The 19,027-nt window shown below is 42.3% G+C and overlaps 1 protein-coding gene across 1 annotated transcript; it reads left to right on the top strand.

The window, feature by feature from the left end:
- Positions 1-656: 656 nt before the first annotated feature.
- On the top strand, positions 657-17,924 carry pes (pescadillo). The gene is made up of 15 exons (XM_029677502.2): positions 657-811; positions 1,375-1,454; positions 1,709-1,862; positions 2,008-2,117; positions 4,609-4,780; positions 7,363-7,452; positions 11,533-11,649; positions 11,973-12,050; positions 12,261-12,350; positions 12,850-12,980; positions 13,150-13,275; positions 14,034-14,218; positions 15,340-15,485; positions 15,972-16,157; positions 17,350-17,924. The coding sequence occupies exons 1-15, from the start codon at positions 788-790 to the stop codon at positions 17,431-17,433; spliced, it is 1,773 nt and encodes a 590-aa protein (XP_029533362.2). The 5' UTR covers positions 657-787; the 3' UTR covers positions 17,434-17,924.
- The last annotated feature ends 1,103 nt before the right edge of the window (positions 17,925-19,027 follow it).

The following is a 19,027-nucleotide window of genomic DNA, read 5'->3' as shown; positions in this document are numbered from 1 at the left end:
CACTTGAGGAAAAGTTCTTGAAATGTTCCGTATTGACTGACCTTCATGTCTTAAAATAATAATGGACTGTCATTTCTCATTGCTTATTTGAGCTGTTCTTGCCATAATATGGACTTGGTCTTTTACCAAATAGGACCACCTTCTGTATACCACCCCTACCCTGTCACAACACAACTGATTGGCTCAAATGCATTAAGGATAGAAATTCTACAAATGAACTTTTAGCAAGGCACACCTGTTAATTGAAATGCATTCACGGTGAATACCTCATGAAGCTGGTTGAGAGATGGTCAAGAGTGTGCAAAGCTGTCATCAAGGCAAAGTGTGCCTACTTTGAAGAATATAAAATATATATTGATTTGTTTAACACTTTTTTGGGTTATTACATTATTCCATATGCGTTATTTCATAGTTTTGATGTCTTCACTATTATTCTACAATGTAGAATATAGTAAAAAATAAAGAAAAACCCTTTTGACTGGTTGTGTGTATTTGAATGAATTATGAATGAATTCTTCAAAATCCAACTTACTTCCAATGAATAGATAGACACACATGGGTCATCTAAATGTGACTGATTTACTTTTATGTTTTAGGTCTTTTATATTCAGGCCTTAAAATGGACAGCTTGAGGTGTCGGGGTCCTGCGAGTTTATTCCGCGCATGTCACACAACACGTGCATCAGCCACGGTATTTTTTCGTGTTGGTTGTGTTTACATGATTGTCGAGAGAAGTCAAGCCAAAAAAAAGTATTTTATTAGAATAACACGAAAATATCTATTGTAAATGGGGGGTCTACAGAAAAAGAAGGTAAGGTTGTCACTGTCTGTCAAATTAATTGTCCAACGATTTTGCTAGCTACGTAAAGCTAAAGTTGGCTACAGTAGTTTATCTGAGCACAGCATTAAATAGCTATGATTTTACTTTAGGCCTAACATGTTTAGGTAGCTGTTACTAGTTAGCTGTAAAACTATAATCTTGCTAATAATATTTTTGTAATAGATTGCTTGCATGAAACACGTCTTTTGTACTCAACTATTGTAGTTTACGTCGGTCTAGTCTTGTTATATGCAGTTGATGCAGATTGTTTTCGACACTTCTATACTAGCTAGTTAACGTTGGCCTAGCTGCTAACATTAACGTTAGTACGGTACATCTTCACCTGGTGAATTAAAAAAGACAATAGTACTAAATAGTGATAAAAGATGCGCAGAACATTGTCAGCATCATGCTTTTTGCGAATTAGTATGGTTACACGTGTTGTAGTAACAATCTAAGAATGACATCCTCCCTAAAAGCCAGGTTTCTCCAATACCCCACATCTTTTACTGTCTTCATATCTTGTGAGTAACTGTAAACCCATTTGTATTCAGTATGAGAGGGGCTCTGCCACCAACTACATCACACGGAACAAAGCCCGCAAGAAGCTGCAGCTAAGCCTGGCAGATTTCAGGTACTGGGTAACGTTACTACTGACCCACCACAACTTGGGTGGTATTCATTAGTACACACTGTCGCAAAAGTTTTACAATGGATAATACGTGTTTTGTGAGTTGTAGGCCCTCCTTATTCCAGTCTGTTTTCTTCCCTATATTGTCTAGTGTAAACAGCCTTGTACTCTGGTTGTGAATGTAATTGCATGGTTGCCTCTGGTATTAGTTTCTGCTATGCCAAATTGAGTCTGCATCTTTGTCCTGTGTTCCACAGACGCCTGTGTATTCTGAAAGGCATCTACCCTCATGAGCCTAAGCACAAGAAGAAGGTGAACAAGGGTTCCACGGCCCCCCGCACATTCTACCTGTTCAAAGACATCCGGTTCCTCCTGCACGAGCCCATCGTTCGAAAGTTCAGAGAGTACAAGGTAATGTTTTAAACAAGTGTTTTGACTACTATACAGACATCTTTGTTTATTGACATTTTTGTACCAGACTGAATTTTCAGTCCACTATTTTCAAATCAAGGGGCAAATCTAGTAAGGCTGCCTTGTCCTGTTCTGTCTCTGGTAGGTGTTTGTGCGTAAACTGAGGAAGGCATATGGAAAGGCGGAATGGACAGGGGTGGAAAGACTGAGAGAAAACAAGCCTGGCTACAAACTGGACCACATCATCAAGGAGAGGTGACGTCTCAATCCACTGCAGTGCCAACTGCAAACAGGAGATGGCAATGTTGAGCATACAATTACATACACTGAATGTTCAAAATATTAGGAACATTTGGCTCTTTCCATGACCGTGAATCCAGGTATAAGCTCTGATCCCATATTGATGTCACCTGTAAAATCCACTTCAATCGGTGTAGATGAAGGGGAAGAGACAGGTTAAAACTGCCATTCAGAGGGTGAATGGGCAATACAAAATATTTAAGTGCCTTTTGAACAGGGTATGGTAAAAGGTGCCAGGTTCTCCGGTTTGTGTCAAGAACTGCAACGCTTCTGGATTTTTCACGCTCAACAGTTTCCCGTGTATATCAAGAATGGTCCACCACCAAAAGGACATCCAGCCAACTTGACACAACTGTTGGAAGCATTGTAATCAATCTGGGCCATTATCCCAGTGGAATGTTTTTGACATCTTGTATTGTTTGTGTCCCGATGAATCGAGACTGTTCTGAGAGAAAATGGGGAGCAACTCAATATTAGGAAGGTGCTCAGGAAATAGAAAATAGGCAGTGACTGCCAATACTCACTTTCTGCTCCCGCCTTTCTGGAAGACTTTTCCTCATAGCTAAGGATCTGGATCATGTTCTGTGCATGTTATTTTACGCACACTATGTAGGGCTGGGCGGTATACCGTATTTTACGATATACCGGTATTGATGCATGGACCGTTTTGGGTTTTTACTTTACCATCTACATCTCTAGTTGAATGTTATAGTTTACTCTGCTACTTGAGTTCTCTCTCCGCTCTCTCTCTCTCTCCATGCTACTTACCACACAACTTGCCTTGCCCACTGTCACTCAAGGAGTGCCCTTTTTGTTGTTCGAGTACGTGCACTTGCGTTCAGTTTGCTTGGCCAATGCAGCGATGTTGATGACTACAATTCTTTTTAATACAAATCCATAAGCATTCTATAATTGCACGATTAAATTCTTTATCTGCAAAAAACGCTAGTTTGTTATTTCTTAGCACATTGTGGCTAAGTCGTGTTAGCTGCTAATCGCTAGTAAGCTGTACTGAGTCAGACTAAACAGAGCTAGCTATAGAGCCTGATAATACCAGTGATGGTGTAGGCCTAAATCAAATCAGTATCTTCTAAATGAGAGAGGAGTACGCACAGCATAAATATGTTAGCTACATGAAGTAGTGAAGATAACGTTTTAATGTTGCCAAAGATTATAGGGTCCCCTTGGAAGCACTAACCAACACTTTGGTTCCTACCCTGTCACGATAACTCTGGCATTTTCATTTGTTGTCATGTCAATTAACACTGTATTCAAAGTGCCCACTATTATCTTCTAACTGTAGAATTATAATAATCATATTTTTTCCCATGCTTCCAACAGTTCACCCAAGTGTTTTGATCTAAATCGCAATTGAAACATTTGGTTAAAAATATGGCCTGGATTTTTGTTTTTGCCCCATATCTTTGCAGCCCTACATGGCAGTGTGGAAATGATCTCAAATGAGTGCAGAAATGTATGAAAATGCAGGGAATTATTTTTGGTTGAAGTTGAATTGAACAGTATAAAACCATCAGAATGTAGAAAGACCCATTGAAATCACATAGAATGTATGTGTTGCACACTACTCGGGTCACACACTACTCGTAGAAAATGTATAACTTTTATTATTCAAATCATAAACACAGTCATACCGTCAATTTCTTTTTAAATACCGTGATAGGATATTTTGGCCATGTCGCCCAGCCCTTACCCTATGTAGCTGCTGCTCATGATGAACTGTTGTTTCTCTTTAAGGGCGCTGTACTGCAGCGCCAGCTGTGCCACCAGAGACTCTGGGTTCGCGCCCAGGCTCTGTCGTAACCGGCCGCGACCGTGGGGCGACGCACAATTGGCCTAGCATCGTCCGGGTTAGGGAGGGTTTGGCCGGTAGGGAAATCCTTGTCTCATCGCGCACCAGCGACTCCTGTGGCGGGCTGGGCGCAGTGCGCGCTAACCAAGGTTGCCAGGTGCACAGTGTTTCCTCCGACACATTGGTGCGGCTGGCTTCCGGGTTGGATGGCGCTGTGTTAAGAAGCAGTGCGGCTTGGTTGGGTTGTGTATCGGAGGACGCATGACTTTCAACCTTCGTCTCTCCCGAGCCCGTACGGGAGTTGTAGCAATGAGACAAGATAGTAGCTACTAAACAATTGTATACCACGAAATTGGGGAGAAAAAGGGGTAAAATTCAACAACAACAACAACAAAAATGATGGGGAAGCAGCACTGGGAGCACTGAGCAGAAGCTATGAATGCACCAGAGTGGGCAGCAGCTACGTAACAATAAAAATCCTGCACATGCACAGAGATCTCCATATCAATAGCCATGGCAAGTCATAAGATCTCTATGGTGTTGAGCCCTGTTTACGGCTCATGTCAACACATAACATTTGTAAAGGATGTCCTACAATTCTGCTGAGGGTTATGTTCGGGTCTATTTGTGTGCCAGGTACCCCACTTTCATCGATGCCCTCCGTGACATCGACGACGCCCTCTCTATGTGCTTCCTGTTCTCCACCTTTGCCCGCACGGGGAAGTGCCACGTCCAGACCATCACGCTGTGCCGACGCCTCACTGTGGAGTGGATGAACTACGTAGTCACATCTCGCTCTCTCAGGAAGGTAGGGAGGACGAGACTGCAGATGTGTCCTCGCTAACATAAATAGTTGGTCCTCAATAAAAATGAGTGTGGGCATGATACTGACTGTTACATGTACAATAGTCTCTGAAATGGATTTAAGTCATGACAATTGTGTATACAGTGCATTCAAAGTTTTCAGACCCCTTGACTTTGGCAAAACATTTCAGTTACAGCCTTATTCTAAAATTGCTTAAATATTTTTTTCCCCATCAATCTACACACAGTACCCCATAATGACACAGCAAAAATATTTTTTATTAAAAACGGAAATATCACATTCAGACCCTTTACTCAGTACTTTGTTGAAACACCTTTGGCAGCGATTACAGCCTCGAGTCTTCTTGGGTATGAAACTACAAGCTTGGCACACCAGTATTTGGGGAGTTTCTCCCACTCTTCTCTGCAGATCCTCTCAAGCTCTGTCAGGTTGGATAGGACCGCTATTTTCAGTTGTCTCCAGAGATATTCGATTTGGTTCAAGTCCAGTGGCTAGTGGCTAGGCCACTCAAGGACATTCAGAGACTTGTCCCGAAGCCACTCCTGCATTGTTTTGGCTGTGTGCTTAGGGTCGTTGTCTTGTTTGAAGGTGAACCTTCGCCCCCAGTCTGAGGTCCTGTGCGCTCTGGAGCAGGTTTTCATCAAGGATCTCACTGTACTTTGCTCCGTTCATCTTTCCCTCAATCATGACTAGTCTCCCATTCCCTGCCGCTGAAAAACATCCCCATAGCATGATGCTGCCACCACCATGCTTCACCGTAGGGTTGGTGCCAGGTTTCTTCCAGATGTGACACTTGGCATTCAGACCAGAGAGTTCAATCTTGGTTTCATCAGACCATATAATCTTGTTTCTCATGGTCTGCCAGTCTTTAGGTGCCTTTTGGCAAACTCCAAGCAGGCTGTCATGTGCCTTTTACTGAGGAATGGCTTCAGTCTGGCCACTCTACCATAAAGGTGTGATTTGGTGGAGTGCTGCAGAGATGATTGTCCTTCTGGAAGGTTTTCCTATCTCTACAGAGGAACTCTGGAGCTCTGTCAGAGTGACCATTGGGTTCTTGGTCACCTCCCTGACCAAGGCCCTTCTCCCCCGATTGCTCAGTTTTGCCGGGCGGCCAGCTCTAGGAATAGTCTTGGTGGTTCCAAACTTCTTTTGTTTAAGAATGATGGAGGCCACTGTGTTCTTGGACTTTCAGTGCTGTAGAATTCTTTGGGGTGTCTTTCCCCAGATTGGTGCCTCGACACAGTCCTGTCTCAGATCTCTACAGGTAATTCCTTCAACCTCATGGTTTGTTTTTTTCTCTGACATGCACTGTCAACTGTGGGACCTTATATAGACAGACAGGTGTGTGCCTTTCCAAATCATGTCCAATCAATTGAATTTACCACAGGTGGACTCCAATCAAGTTGTAGAAACATCTCAAGGATGATCAGTGGAAAAAGGATGCACCGGAGCTCAATTTCGAGTCTCATAGCTAAGGGTCTGAATACTTGTATAAATGAGGTATTTCTGTTTTTTATTTTTAATACATTTGCAAAAAAAAAAAAAACCTGCTTATGCTTTGTCATTATGGGGTATTGTGTGTAGATTGAGGAAAACCATTTACTGAAACCATTTTTGAATGGGGCTGTAATGTAACAAAATGTTGAAAAATTCAAGTGGTCTGAATACTTTCCGTATGTACTGAACAATAATATAAATGCAACATGCAACAATTTCAAAGATTTTACGGAGTTACAGTTCATATAAGGAAATCAGTCAATTTAAAGAAATGTATTAGGCCTAATCTGTGGATTTAACATGACTGGGCAGGGGTACAGCCATGGGTGGGCCCGGGAGGGCTTAGGCCCACCCACTGGCTGGGCCTGGCTCCCCAATCAGAATTTGTTTTTACACACAAGGGCTTCATTACATACACACACACTCCTCAGGACCTCTACAACGCCTCCTCAAATGATCCTGCAGGTGAGGAAGCCAGATGTGGAGGTCCTGGGCTCGCGTGCTGACACGTGGTCTGCAGTTGTGAGGCTGGTTGCCAAATTCTCTAATATAATAGTGGCGGCAGCTTATGGTAGAGAAATGAACATTAGGTCATTAGCGCTGGTGGACATTCCTGCAGTCAGCATGCCAATTGCACGCTCCCTCAACTTGAGACATCTATGCCATTGTGTTGGTTGACACAACTGCACATTTTAAAGTGGCCTTTTATTGTCCAGGGCACAAGGTGCACCTGTGTAATGATCATGTTTAGTCAGCTTCTTGATATGCCACACCTGTCAGGTGGCTGGATTATCTTGGCAGAGGAGAAATGCCCACTAATGGCGACGTAAACAAATTTGTGCCCAAAATATTTATTTTTTTAGCTCATGACACATGGGACCAACACTTGCCGTTTTATGTTTTTGTTCAGTGCACTTAGCAGTGTTAGAAGCCTATTAAGTGTTGTGAAAGCAGTTTTGGAGTGGTTAGTTCACATTGAATTCGTCTGAATGAGATGCATGCTCTATAGCAAAGAGAATAACTCATATTCCGCAGTACACTTGACATGGTTTTGCTTTCCCTGGCAGGTTTTCCTCTCCATCAAGGGGATTTACTATCAGGCAGAGGTCCTTGGACAGCTCATCACCTGGCTCGTGCCCTACCAGTTTGCCCATGATGTAAGTGCTGAGTCACATCACAGCAGTTCAAAGAGACATTTTGTGTTTTTAAAATTTTATTTATATACTTTGAATTTTTATAGATTTTGCCACTATGTACAGAAATTCACCATGGTAAAATGTATACAAAAAAATACATGCAAAAGACCGGGGTTCAGGGATACGTTGTGTACAATATTCACATCACCAACGTACATACAGTTATGTCATAACCACATTTAGTAGTTAATGTCCCATTACTGAGCTTCAAACCATATCAATTTCTCCCATCTGGCCTCAAACTTGTTTTCCCTTATTTCTTAACAAATAATATATCATTTCCATATCGACTTATTGTATAATGGCTAACCAATCATCTAGTTTGGGAGGATCTGATTTATACCATTCTTTGTTATAGCTTTCTTACTAGCTGCAAGAAGGTTCCTAATCATATACTATTCACATGCCCTTATTTCATCCTGTACATTTCCTAGGTAGACAGCCAGAGCAAGTCCTAGGCACACCATCCTAGCCCAGGATGTCTTTAATAGTAGAACACACGTTATCCCAAAACACACATTTTTAGCATTTCCAGAAGATATGATAGTGGTTAGCTCCCATGTGTCCACACATTCTCCAACACATTTGTTGCGTACAAAGTTCACTCATAATTTTAGCTGTAATAAAGAATCGATTCAGGTTCTTCCAACGTAACTCTGTCCATATTTTTGAGTTAGTCGTTGCCTGTTGTGTTGTACACGCTCTTCCACTCTTCATCTTCTGAGATTTAAAGTGGATTCATTTTTCAAAAATGTCCTTGCTCTACAACAGTTTTCTTTACTTTCTATCAAGCCTTGGTATAATACTGAGATTACCCTACTTGCCTTATATGCTTTACTAATTGCTCACAAAACTCAATTTTAGTCCATGGTTGAGTTTATATGCTTTAGCTCCTTTTGAGATAGTAATCCACTTAACTGTTTAGTATCTAAAAAATCCTGGTTCTGTATGTTTCCTTTAGATCCTGAAAACACAATCTTCCCATTCTCAACAGTGGTACACAATGCTGTTAAACCCTGATTAAGCCAATGTTTAAAACTCTGATCATATGTGCCAGATTTAAATTTGACATATGCACATCTCATCATCATAATAATTATTCTCTCCAATTTTGTGTTTCCAGACCATATCAAACCGAATATCTAACGTGAATGTTGTTATTGGGTCCAGTATGTCCTCCATGGTCTTAAATAGTTCCCTATCTCCCACCAACGTTTGGGTTGGCTTTCCCGTTATGCTCCTCTATATATCCTTCCATATTGCACAGTAACTTTGATCACACCATTAAACTATGGATCTGAGTTGTGCTGCATAGACATATGGTTGGGTAGAGCCCTCCCTCCTTTATCCTTGGGAAGTTGCAATGTGCAGTATAGAATCCTAGTTTTTTTTTTTGCCATCCCAGATAAATCTCGATATCAGTTTGTCCCATACTCTATATTGACTTTGAGGTATTATAATTGGAAGAGATTGAAATAAGTACAATGTTTACACTTATATTCTGGAGTTGAAATCCATTTGTACTATGGACCATCTCAAAACACCTCTCTTGATCTACATTTTATATGGTTGTAGTTCGCTTTATATATCTTCGAGGGAATTCCACTTCAAACCAAATTTGGTGTTCATTTCTGGAGGAGAAGTTAAATGTCAGGATCTGTGTTTTTAAGCACATTCAATTTATAATGTAATGACCATTTTCCTGTAATAGATTCATCAGCTTAGGGAAACTTGGCTCTGGGTTATTCAAATACACTATGACATTATCTGCAAATAGTCCAATGATGTTCTTCTCCCACAGTGAAAACCCCTAGGTTCTCTCTCTAATTGCCTGCGCTAGAGGCTCTATATACAGGGTGAAAAGTGTGGGCGACAAGCAACAACCCTGTCGTGTGCCCCTTTGAGGTTAATCTTGTTTGTCAAATTCCCATTCACCTTTTATTCCAGCTTTCGGATTCTGATAAATGACTTTGATTCATAGAAATGTTCTATTCACACAATCAAACGCCTTCTCTGCATCTAGGCTAACCAACGCTTCACTTTTCTCCAATTTTTGAATAGCATTGATAAAATGTAAAGTCCTTCTAATATTGTCTTGTGTTTGACAACCCTTAATGAATCCAGTTTGGTCTTAATCAATCATATCTGGCATGAACTTCTCAAATCTCTTGGATATAATTGAGGTATAGAGTTTATAATATACATTTAAAATTGACACGGCAGTAGCTATTACATAATTTCTTTGCCTTTGGTTATTGAAATAATAGCTGCCTTCCACGATGGTGGAGTAAGGCCCTCATTCAAGGTCCAATTGAGAGGTGATCTAAGCAATGGGGTCAATTCCGCAAAGGTTTTGTACCACTCTGATAGGAATATGTCGCTCCCAGAAGATGTTGTTTTTAACTCTAGTAACTGCACTCACTATCCCTTCCTCTATAATGGGTGCCGTGAGCGCATCATTCAGTTTTTTTCCCAATAAATGGCAAATTTAGAGAATTGAGAAACTACTTCATTATATCCTCATCTGCTGTGGGTGTTTGAGTATACATGTTTTTGTAATAGCCCTCAAATATATATGCGCTATCAAATTGTATTTGGCACATGCACCGAATACAACGGGTGTAGACCTTTCCGTGAATTGCTTACTTACAAACCCTTAACCAACAATGCAGTTCAAGAAATATTTTAGAAAATATATTTTTTCAATCATAATTTAACACGAGAAAATTACATAACAATAACGAGTCTATATACCGAGTCAATGTGCGGGGGTACAGGTTGGTACAGGTTAGTCGAGGTTATGTGTTGGTAGGGGTAAAGTGACTATGCATAGATAATAAGCAGCGAGTAGCAGCAGTGTAAAAACAAAATCAAATCAAATTGTCACATGCGCCGAATACAACACCTTACAGTGAAATGCTTGCCTACATATATAACATAATGATGGAGCAACGATAAAATAACAGTAGCGAGGCTATTTACAGGGGGTTCCGGTACAATGTGCGGGGGCACCGGTTAGTCGAGGTAATTGAGGTATTATGTACGTGTAGGTAGAGGTAACGTGACTATGCATGGATAGTAAACAGTGTCGCAGCAGTGTAAAAATGGGGGGTGGCGTGGGGACAATGCAAATAGTTCCGGGTAGCCATTTGATTAACTGTTCAATGGCTTGAGGGTAGAAGCTGTTAAGAAGCCTTTTGGACCTAGACTTGTTACTCCGGTACCGCTTGCCGTGCGGTAGCAGAGAGAACAGTGTATGATTTGGGTGACTGGAGTCTATAAACTAATAATAATTGTGGCCTTTCTCTGACACTGCCTGGTCTTGTCAAAGCAGTATATCCTTTGCGTCGGACTCGTGGTTATGGTCATGGGTCAGTGTTTAATTTGTCTACTTTGTGGATCTCTTATCTTACCAAATACAAAATATATCTGTGTATTCGTCTATCTAGCAGTCTTGTAGCTTTACGGCCTCCCCTCATGAATTCTGTTTAAATTATTGTTACTAAGAATATAATCTATTTTTCTCCTTGTTTCTTTAATTTGTTGTGGATCAATGGATCAAGTGATCTTTTCTTTTTGTTCCATACCTTTCAACTCCTTAATCAAATTCTGATATATAGCCAATCTAGCTTTCTTCTGGAATGTTGTGAGTGTGATTTTAGTTTCGCACAAATGACAACCTTCACTGAATCCCATAGAATATTAGGATTCAACTTATTGTTTTCCTCTATACATCTCCTTGTTTTTATTTGGTTTACTATTTAATGTGAGAATTTTGAACAAGGCCATCTTAGATGTTTAGATGTATGCCCATAGAAATTATATTATGGTCTGATACCCAAACACACATTCCTTCACACTGTGCTTATAGAAAATAATCAATCTGAGAATGGAGTGAGAGACATTGCTTGATGGCAAATTTAAGTTGATGCTGTTAATTGTGGGTAAATTAGAGGAACTTGATAAGTGTACCTGGCTCTCCTCAACATTGACTCTACAATGCAACCTTTCAGGCTTAATTATCTATCCTTTCTCCCCCAGCACCCGACAGATGTGGACTACAGAGTAATGGCCACCTTCACAGAGATGTACACGACCCTCTTTGGCTTCATTAACTTCCGCCTCTACCAGACCCTCAACCTGGTCTACCCGCCCAAGGTAACCCAGTACCTGGACTTAACTTGCATCGTGTTCATTACGCAACAAGCGGAAGAAAGACGGAAGGAAATGGGGAGGGGCTACCGGAAGTCGAATAAGAAATGCTTGTTTTTGTTTTCCGTTGCAAAACATTTTGCTACAGTGTGCCCTAATGAATACGATCCTGTAGAACCATTTCAGCCATCTCGCGTCACAAGCGGCGCCTTTTTCGTAACCATGTTCTTTTTGTAGATGAACATTATATTGTCTTGTAGTATACAGAGGACATTGGCCTGCTATTTGTTGTCTGTCTGCGCTGTGGCTAACGCTACCCATCTCTCCAGCTGGACAGCAAAGCTGAGTCGGAGTTGAAGGCAGAGCACGAGGAGGACTACGCTATGGACTCAGAGAGCTACTTGGAGGTGGGCCTTTTCATCACTGTTATGGATTGATACAAATCAATGAGTAAACTAAATATTAACTTGAGGATTCCTGTATATGTCGGACAGGACGACATCTCTCTTTATTGATCTGGGCTACCAGCCCGTCCTTGATGGTACTCTATCAGTAGAAATGTGTTTTTAAGCTGTGTGTAAACTGAACCTGAAAACTGAGTTTCATGCGCTCAACAGAAACTGTCAGCCCTGAGTGCCAGCCTGGCACGGGTGGTCGCCACCGCAGAGGAGGAGGAGAACCAGCTGGACCTTTTCCCTACCGAGGGGGTAAGGAGACACTGAGTAAATTAGCTACCAGGTGGTCAGGAGTGTGTTATGACCAAAGTCTCCCATGTTCACCTTTCATTCCTTCCATTTAGAAAGCCCTTTCTTTCCCAGGTCTTTGTGGTTGGAGGAACTATTTGTAGTGCACTCTCGTCGTAAATTGATATTTCTGATACAAAAGTCGTCCTCGGTATTTGACGTTGATGTTCTTTCTAAATCACTGTTAGGCAATTTGAAGATGGGATGGGATAAAAATAACTGATAGAACTAATTGCTCACAGAAAGGACACACTCTGAAAATCAGTGGGTCTACAGAGAGAGGCTCACGTTATTCCCCGGTGGATTTACCTCATTAGCAGTGTTAGACTGGGCAGCACTCCTCGGTGGCTACAAGCTGTTTTATAAACAACATGATGCAACCAAACCACCCCACTAACTGCCTGTGTTCCCTTCTAAAAGCTTTTTCTGTCTCCTTTCACCCACCCCTTCTGTCTTTCTTCAGGAGGACCAGGAGAATATGCAGGCCAGAGAGAAGGAGCAGAAAGAGCAGGAGGCCCAGAAAAAGCTTTTTGAAGGGCTCAAGTTCTTCTTGAACAGGGAAGTTCCCAGAGAGTCACTGGCTTTTATCCTGAGGTGAGAACCGCCACAGACATTATGGCACCCTGGGAAGTAAAAGCAAGCCAAAGCTTTTGGGGATGGTTTCCATGCCACACCGCGCCTCAAAGGGGAGCTTTGATCCACCGTGAAGTGAACCATTGTTTTTTAAAGTTAAAAAAAATCTCCATCCCTCTCTGTCTGACAGGTGTTTTGGTGCCGAGGTGTCCTGGGACAAGTCCCTCTGCATCGGTGGCACCTATGAAGTGACCGACGAGACAATCACTCATCAGATTGTAGACAGGCCTGACATGGACAAGCAGTACATTAACAGGTGAAGGGAACCCGACGGTTCATATCACTTTATCTGAACTCATTGCAGTCGTTGCCAATGTCTTGCCATTCATTCACAATCTTTGCATGAATGATCTTTGAAAAAAATAATACAACCCCCACCCCTCGTTCAAATCACAATTTTATTTCAGCCAGGGCTATTTTACAGACCCAAGTGTTTTGTTGCCCGGCTGCTAACTGTTGCTCTGGTTGGGGGGTTTCCTTCTCCTTCAGTCCCCCCTCCGAGATGGGCTCAGCTCATCCCCACAATGTCCCCTTTCAAAGGGCCTCTTCCTGCTCTGGCCGCTCAAAGGCCCCTGTTATCGAGGGCTTCCAGGGGGTGAAGTCTGTGGGCAGAGCCACGTGTGACAGTTCTTGTCCCCTTTATCGCTCTTCGTAGAGATTAGCTTTAAACAGGGTACATAATGCCGACACTATGGGCCTACTAACCCTGTCCAGACCTTTATGTCTTCAGCTGTTGCCAATTCAACTTGCCAATGTGTGAATTGTCTCAAATATTTTTGGAATGTTTAAATGTTACATTCAAAGGTGGGTTGGGTTGACTGGCTGTAGTCCCAAAGGTGCAAACTCCGCCCATCTGGCACTCCAGACCGTCTGGATCAAACACTTAAAGTATTTGAAAGAAGATGGCTATTATTTGAACCCAGTTTGATCCATATCTGTGTAGAAACCTTGGTCGTAAAGGAGGCAGGCAGGTGTGTAACTAACCTTGTGCCTGGTGGTCGTGTCCTGCTCCAGGTACTACATCCAGCCCCAGTGGGTGTTTGACTCCGTCAACGCCCAGATGCGCCTGCCCGTTGAGGACTACTTCCTGGGGACGACGCTGCCACCCCACCTCTCGCCCTTCGTGGAGGAGAAGGACGGCGACTACGTTCCCCCGGAGAAGTTAAAGCTCATGGCCCTGCAGCGGGGGGAGAAGCCCGGTAAGAGCCGAGCAGAGCTGGACTCTGGTCAAAAGTAGTGCACTGTAGAAGGGAATAGGGTGCCATTTTCCTATGCAACCTACAGTTAACCGCTAAAGACATTTTAACATAGTGTCTTAATAGGGCTTTGGGCTCATTGCTTCAATGCACCATGGCATAGATTCTCAAAGTATCTGGAACTCTATGGGAGGGGTGCGACGCCATTCTTCCACGAGTGATTACATCATTTGGTGTTTTGAAGTGGAAACCTGTCTCCGATGCCGCTCTAGAATCTCCCATAAGTGTTCAATTGGGTTGAGATCTGATGACTGAGGCGGCAATGGCATATGGTTTACATAATTTTCATGCTCCTCAAACAATTCAGTGACTACTCGTAGGGGCCAGATCGAACCCAGATTTTAAAACGGAATAAATTGTTTGAACAAAACAAAATCATCTAAAATGTATTGAACTTATTAGAAAATTGATTAATTTGCCCAATATTATTATCATAAGACATTAACAAAATGCATCAGTGATTTGTATTTTCCTTTCTGAACATTCTGCCCATCTGTCTGTGCGCGTTTGTCTGCCACTATTTGTAGCCGTTAGCGATGAGTCTTAATGTAATGACAACCGTCTTCTGGTAGATGGAAAAACCTTCTCAATTAAATGTTTACTACAAAGTAGCGTATGCCTACCTGGCAGAATATGATTATTTGCATCAATTCAGTGGCCATTTGTTTAGCAAACTCTGCAATCACATGAGCGCCACAGAAACACCACTAACCAACGATCTCTGGCTGGTGCGCATTTTAATCCACATTTCTTCGGTTTTTACCCTCGAGGTCTCCTGATGTGGTTTAAGCATTGTTGTGGACTTGGAACATCCAATTTTGTGGATGGGGGCATTGTCATCCTATAACATCCAACCATAGCCATGGTGGCCAAAATAATGGCCTGCTGAGCATTTTTATACATTACCCTAAGCCTTAATTAACTCAGGAACCACACCTGTGTGGAAGCGCATGCTTTCAATATACTTTGTCCCTCTCTGCTCTCTGCTTCACATGTTTCTGCACCTGCATGATGTATGTTGCGTTGAACTAAAATGTTCAACCATTTTTTTCTTTAAATATCAGTACAAGAGGATGAAGAGGAGGAGGAGGAGGAGGATGAAGAGGATGATGATGATGATGATGAAGAGGAGGAGGATGATGTGGACGATGAAGAGTTGACCGAGGAGAAGAATCTGAAGAAGATGGAGGGTACGCGAGCCCAGGGCAAGGTGAGAGAATCCTAGCAGTCTCTACACCAGGGTTCCACAACTGGTGGCCCACGGGCCGAATTTGGCCTCGGGTGATTTGATCTGCCCCCTCCCATGTTTTCAACAAAATATATACATTTAAAGTCCGCTACAAGTGGTTTTAATTTTGAAGAAAACAATCATAATTAGTATTCTCTCGCATTATAGAGGGAGGTATTTGATTGTATAGAAATTTTAAGCAAGGTTTTGAAATTGTTTTAGTCAAATATTATATCAGTTTGGGTTTCTTCCGGTCAATTTGCAGTCTACAAGTTATTTAGAATTATGTTCCTGACCTTCCGCTCAAGTATCTTCCCGTGGCTGAATCTAGATGACCCTTGCTCTCTAGTTTTACCATCTGAATGGCCTGTTTCATCTAACATAAAACATTATCGTAGGGCGTAGTGCACTATGGAGTGCCATTTTGGACACACCCTTAGACGTCTCTTTTCTCTCCTATCCCCGCAGACTTTGGCGGTGAAGGTGACCCCCGGCAAAGTGAAACCCTGGGAAACTGGTTCCGTGGGGAACAAGGTGCGCCTTGAGCAGGAGGAGAAGGCAGAGGAGAAGCGTCTGGCCATCATGATGATGAAGAAGAAGGAGAAGTACCTGTACGACAAGATCATGTTTGGCAAGAAGAGGACGACCCGAGAGGTGAGTTCCCTCCGCTGCGCACCGGCCAAACCGACAAGGCACATCACATGCCATCACTGCGTCCCTTTGCCTGTCGATGGAGATAGATATTTACATAGATACAGGGCTGTGAAAAAGTATTTCCCCCTTTCTGAATATTCTCTGTTTTAGTGTAATTTTTTACCTTGAGTTGTCAGATCTTCAACCAAAACCTAATATTAGATAAACCTGAGGGAATAACACAAACATTTACGTTTTTTGTTTTGTTGTTTTAAAGTTATGCAACACCTAATGCCCCTGTGTGAAAAAGTAATTGCCCCCTTACACTCAATAACTGGTTGTGCCACCTTTAGCTGCAATGACTCCAACCAAACGCTTCCTCAAGTTGTTGATCAGTCTCTCACGTCGCTGTGGAGGAATTTTGTCCCACTCTTCCATGCAGAGCTTCTTTAACTCAGTGACATTTGGGGGTTTTTGAGCATAAACTGCACTTTCAGGGCCTGCCACATCTCAATCAAGACAATGATCCAAAACACACAAGCAAGTCTACATCAGAATGGCTGTAAAGCTACACATTTCAAGTTTGAATGGCCAAGTCAAAGTCCAGACCTAAACCTGATTTTGAGATGTTGTGGCAGGACCTGAAATGAGTAGTTTATGCAACAAAAAATACGGATTAACTCCGGAACCACATGTGTAAGGGGGCAATTACCTGTTCACATGGGCATTGGTTCCTTTTTAAATTTGTTTACTAAATAAATCAAATAAGTATCACATTTTGTTATTTGTTCATGTTCACTCATGTTTCCTATCTAATATTAGGTTTTAGTTGAAGGTCTAATAACAAGGGGACAAATACTCTTAACGGCGATGGATAGACGCAGCACATTACTGTGTTAGACCCATCAGTACATTCGCCTCGGGAACAGCTAGTCTCACAGCCGTATTAATATACATGGAGGTAGAGGATCAGGCCTGACATTTTGGGATAACTGGCTGTGTACTTTCCACTAGGCTGCTATCTTTGTACCCAGTACCTACCTATTGAGCTGGAGGGATAATGATTAACAGGGTTTGAATAGCCAGGCCCTGGAAACCTTGCTCGCGAAAACAATAGCCCTTTTAGAGAGCATGTGACCTTGGTTGCACACCCATGAATTCTCGATTTTACTCCACTGTTCATTAACTCATTAACTCTACTTTCCCCTCGCAGGTTAACAAACTGACGGCCAAGAGAAAGGCCCACGAAGACGCCAGCAAGGCTCAGAAGAAGCAGAAAAAAGCCAAGAAGCAGTAGTCGCTTAACTGTGGATATTCACAGTTATACTGTGGATATACTTGTTTTTTTTTCTGTTGTTGTATGGTCGTCAATCATACACGGTTGAAGTCCCATGAAACTCCATAGGTTTATTCAGAAAAAGTTGGTCCCATTGAACATGATGAGTGTTAAAACCATGTGGTCACGCATATTGGCAGGTGGAAAAGCTGTAGGAGTCACATTGTGGTGAAATATTATCCACCCTGCCTCAACCATCGCGAGGTGACTGTTTGCTTTGTTCTTATTTGTGTGAACTCAGATATTCTGGTCAGTACTCTGTACCTGAACACCCTATTTTTAATCTATGACGTGTAATTAAATGTGGTTCTGAATACTTTAGTAGAATAACTTGTTGGTGTCATCAGACAAATTTAAATTTGAATGAAACTTCCCGTGAGAACATTTTGTATGCTTAAAAAAGGTGACTCTTTGCTTGATATGTACTTCAAATAAATTGTTTATGGACTTTTGTTTTTGGTTCAAATTGGCCCACTTAACTTGAGGGCGGTGGGTAAGGTGTGGCAGCAATGCCTGTCATTTATGTCCAATCTTTCTTTGCTTTACGCGTTAGGGCCTGTTCTCAAGACTTTCCTTCATGAAAGTTTCAGTGGTGCGGTTCCTTTGGATTAAGATTCTTGCATCACTGTCCATTGTAATGAATTACTTACCGTTACTTCTAGTCACTGCCACTGACTGGGAGTCAAATTCTGCTAGGGTTGGCGGGGCTCGAGTAATTTCTTGGTGCCGTGTGACACTGATGGTTTGTCTAGAATGATGGTTTGTTGACAACCGTAGCATGTTAGCTAAGCCTCACCCAGCTATGGACAGAAGTGACTACATAGCAGCTTAGAGTCTAACCCTTTTCCATTCTCCTATCTAAAGTTGTCAGCGTTATTTCCGACGCGACAACTAGATGGCGCTGTACTGGTAGCCACGACCATACAAAGCATCAGTCTCGACCAATGACCGTCTATGAATTGGACAAACCCATCGATCACGTGGCCCCATTCATTGCTATGTGAAGATAGTGCCTTTTGAAGGCAAGGATGTCAGTTTTAGCAGCTAAGATGGTGTTTCATGGGGTAGATTTTCAAGACAACATGCACCGTCCAGGAAGTGACGTTGCAGGCTAGTTTGGTGCTGCCCTCTCTTTGAGTATCTCCAGTTGAAGGCTGACTGTGGTGCTGCCAGTAGCAACTGAATAATCCTTAACTTCTGTGTGTTATTTTGAAAGAACTGGTTCAAGGACATACATCTGGTGTAATAGAAGCAATTATTGGTACCCTGATTTTCTTTTTACACGAAGATATTGACCCCCAAAGATTTTTCCCCGTTCACTAGAATGGGGATGCTGTTTTTTTTTAAACAATGCCAGCAGTACCGCGGTCCGCCTTGACCTTCATGGCTTCAGTGAGAGCGGAGAGTCGTTCTCCCCTGATCTCGACAAGTCATCAGTGTCATAACACTGTCTCTGTCTGTAAATAGCAGATGGTAGCCTTCTTGGTTTCAGATGTGCCGTTGGGCCAACTCTGATACCAGAGATGTGGAATCTGATGCCGCCTCATGAGGATCG

The sequence above is a fragment of the Oncorhynchus nerka genome, linkage group LG13, assembly GCF_034236695.1.
Source record: "Oncorhynchus nerka isolate Pitt River linkage group LG13, Oner_Uvic_2.0, whole genome shotgun sequence".
NCBI classification, from domain to species: domain Eukaryota; kingdom Metazoa; phylum Chordata; class Actinopteri; order Salmoniformes; family Salmonidae; genus Oncorhynchus; species Oncorhynchus nerka.
Note: the sequence above shows the minus strand (reverse complement) of the source record. Positions and strands in the feature narration are given on the sequence as shown.

What these genes read in the sequence shown, in the direction of transcription:
- pes (XM_029677502.2), top strand. Translation starts at nt 788, where the DNA reads ATGGGGGGTCTACAGAAAAAGAAG. An exon ending in CATCTCGCTCTCTCAGGAAG is followed by an intron (nt 4,781 to 7,362) that starts GTAGGGAGGACG and finishes TTTCCCTGGCAG; the next exon opens with GTTTTCCTCTCCATCAAGGG. An exon ending in AGAAGAGGACGACCCGAGAG is followed by an intron (nt 16,158 to 17,349) that starts GTGAGTTCCCTC and finishes TTCCCCTCGCAG; the next exon opens with GTTAACAAACTGACGGCCAA.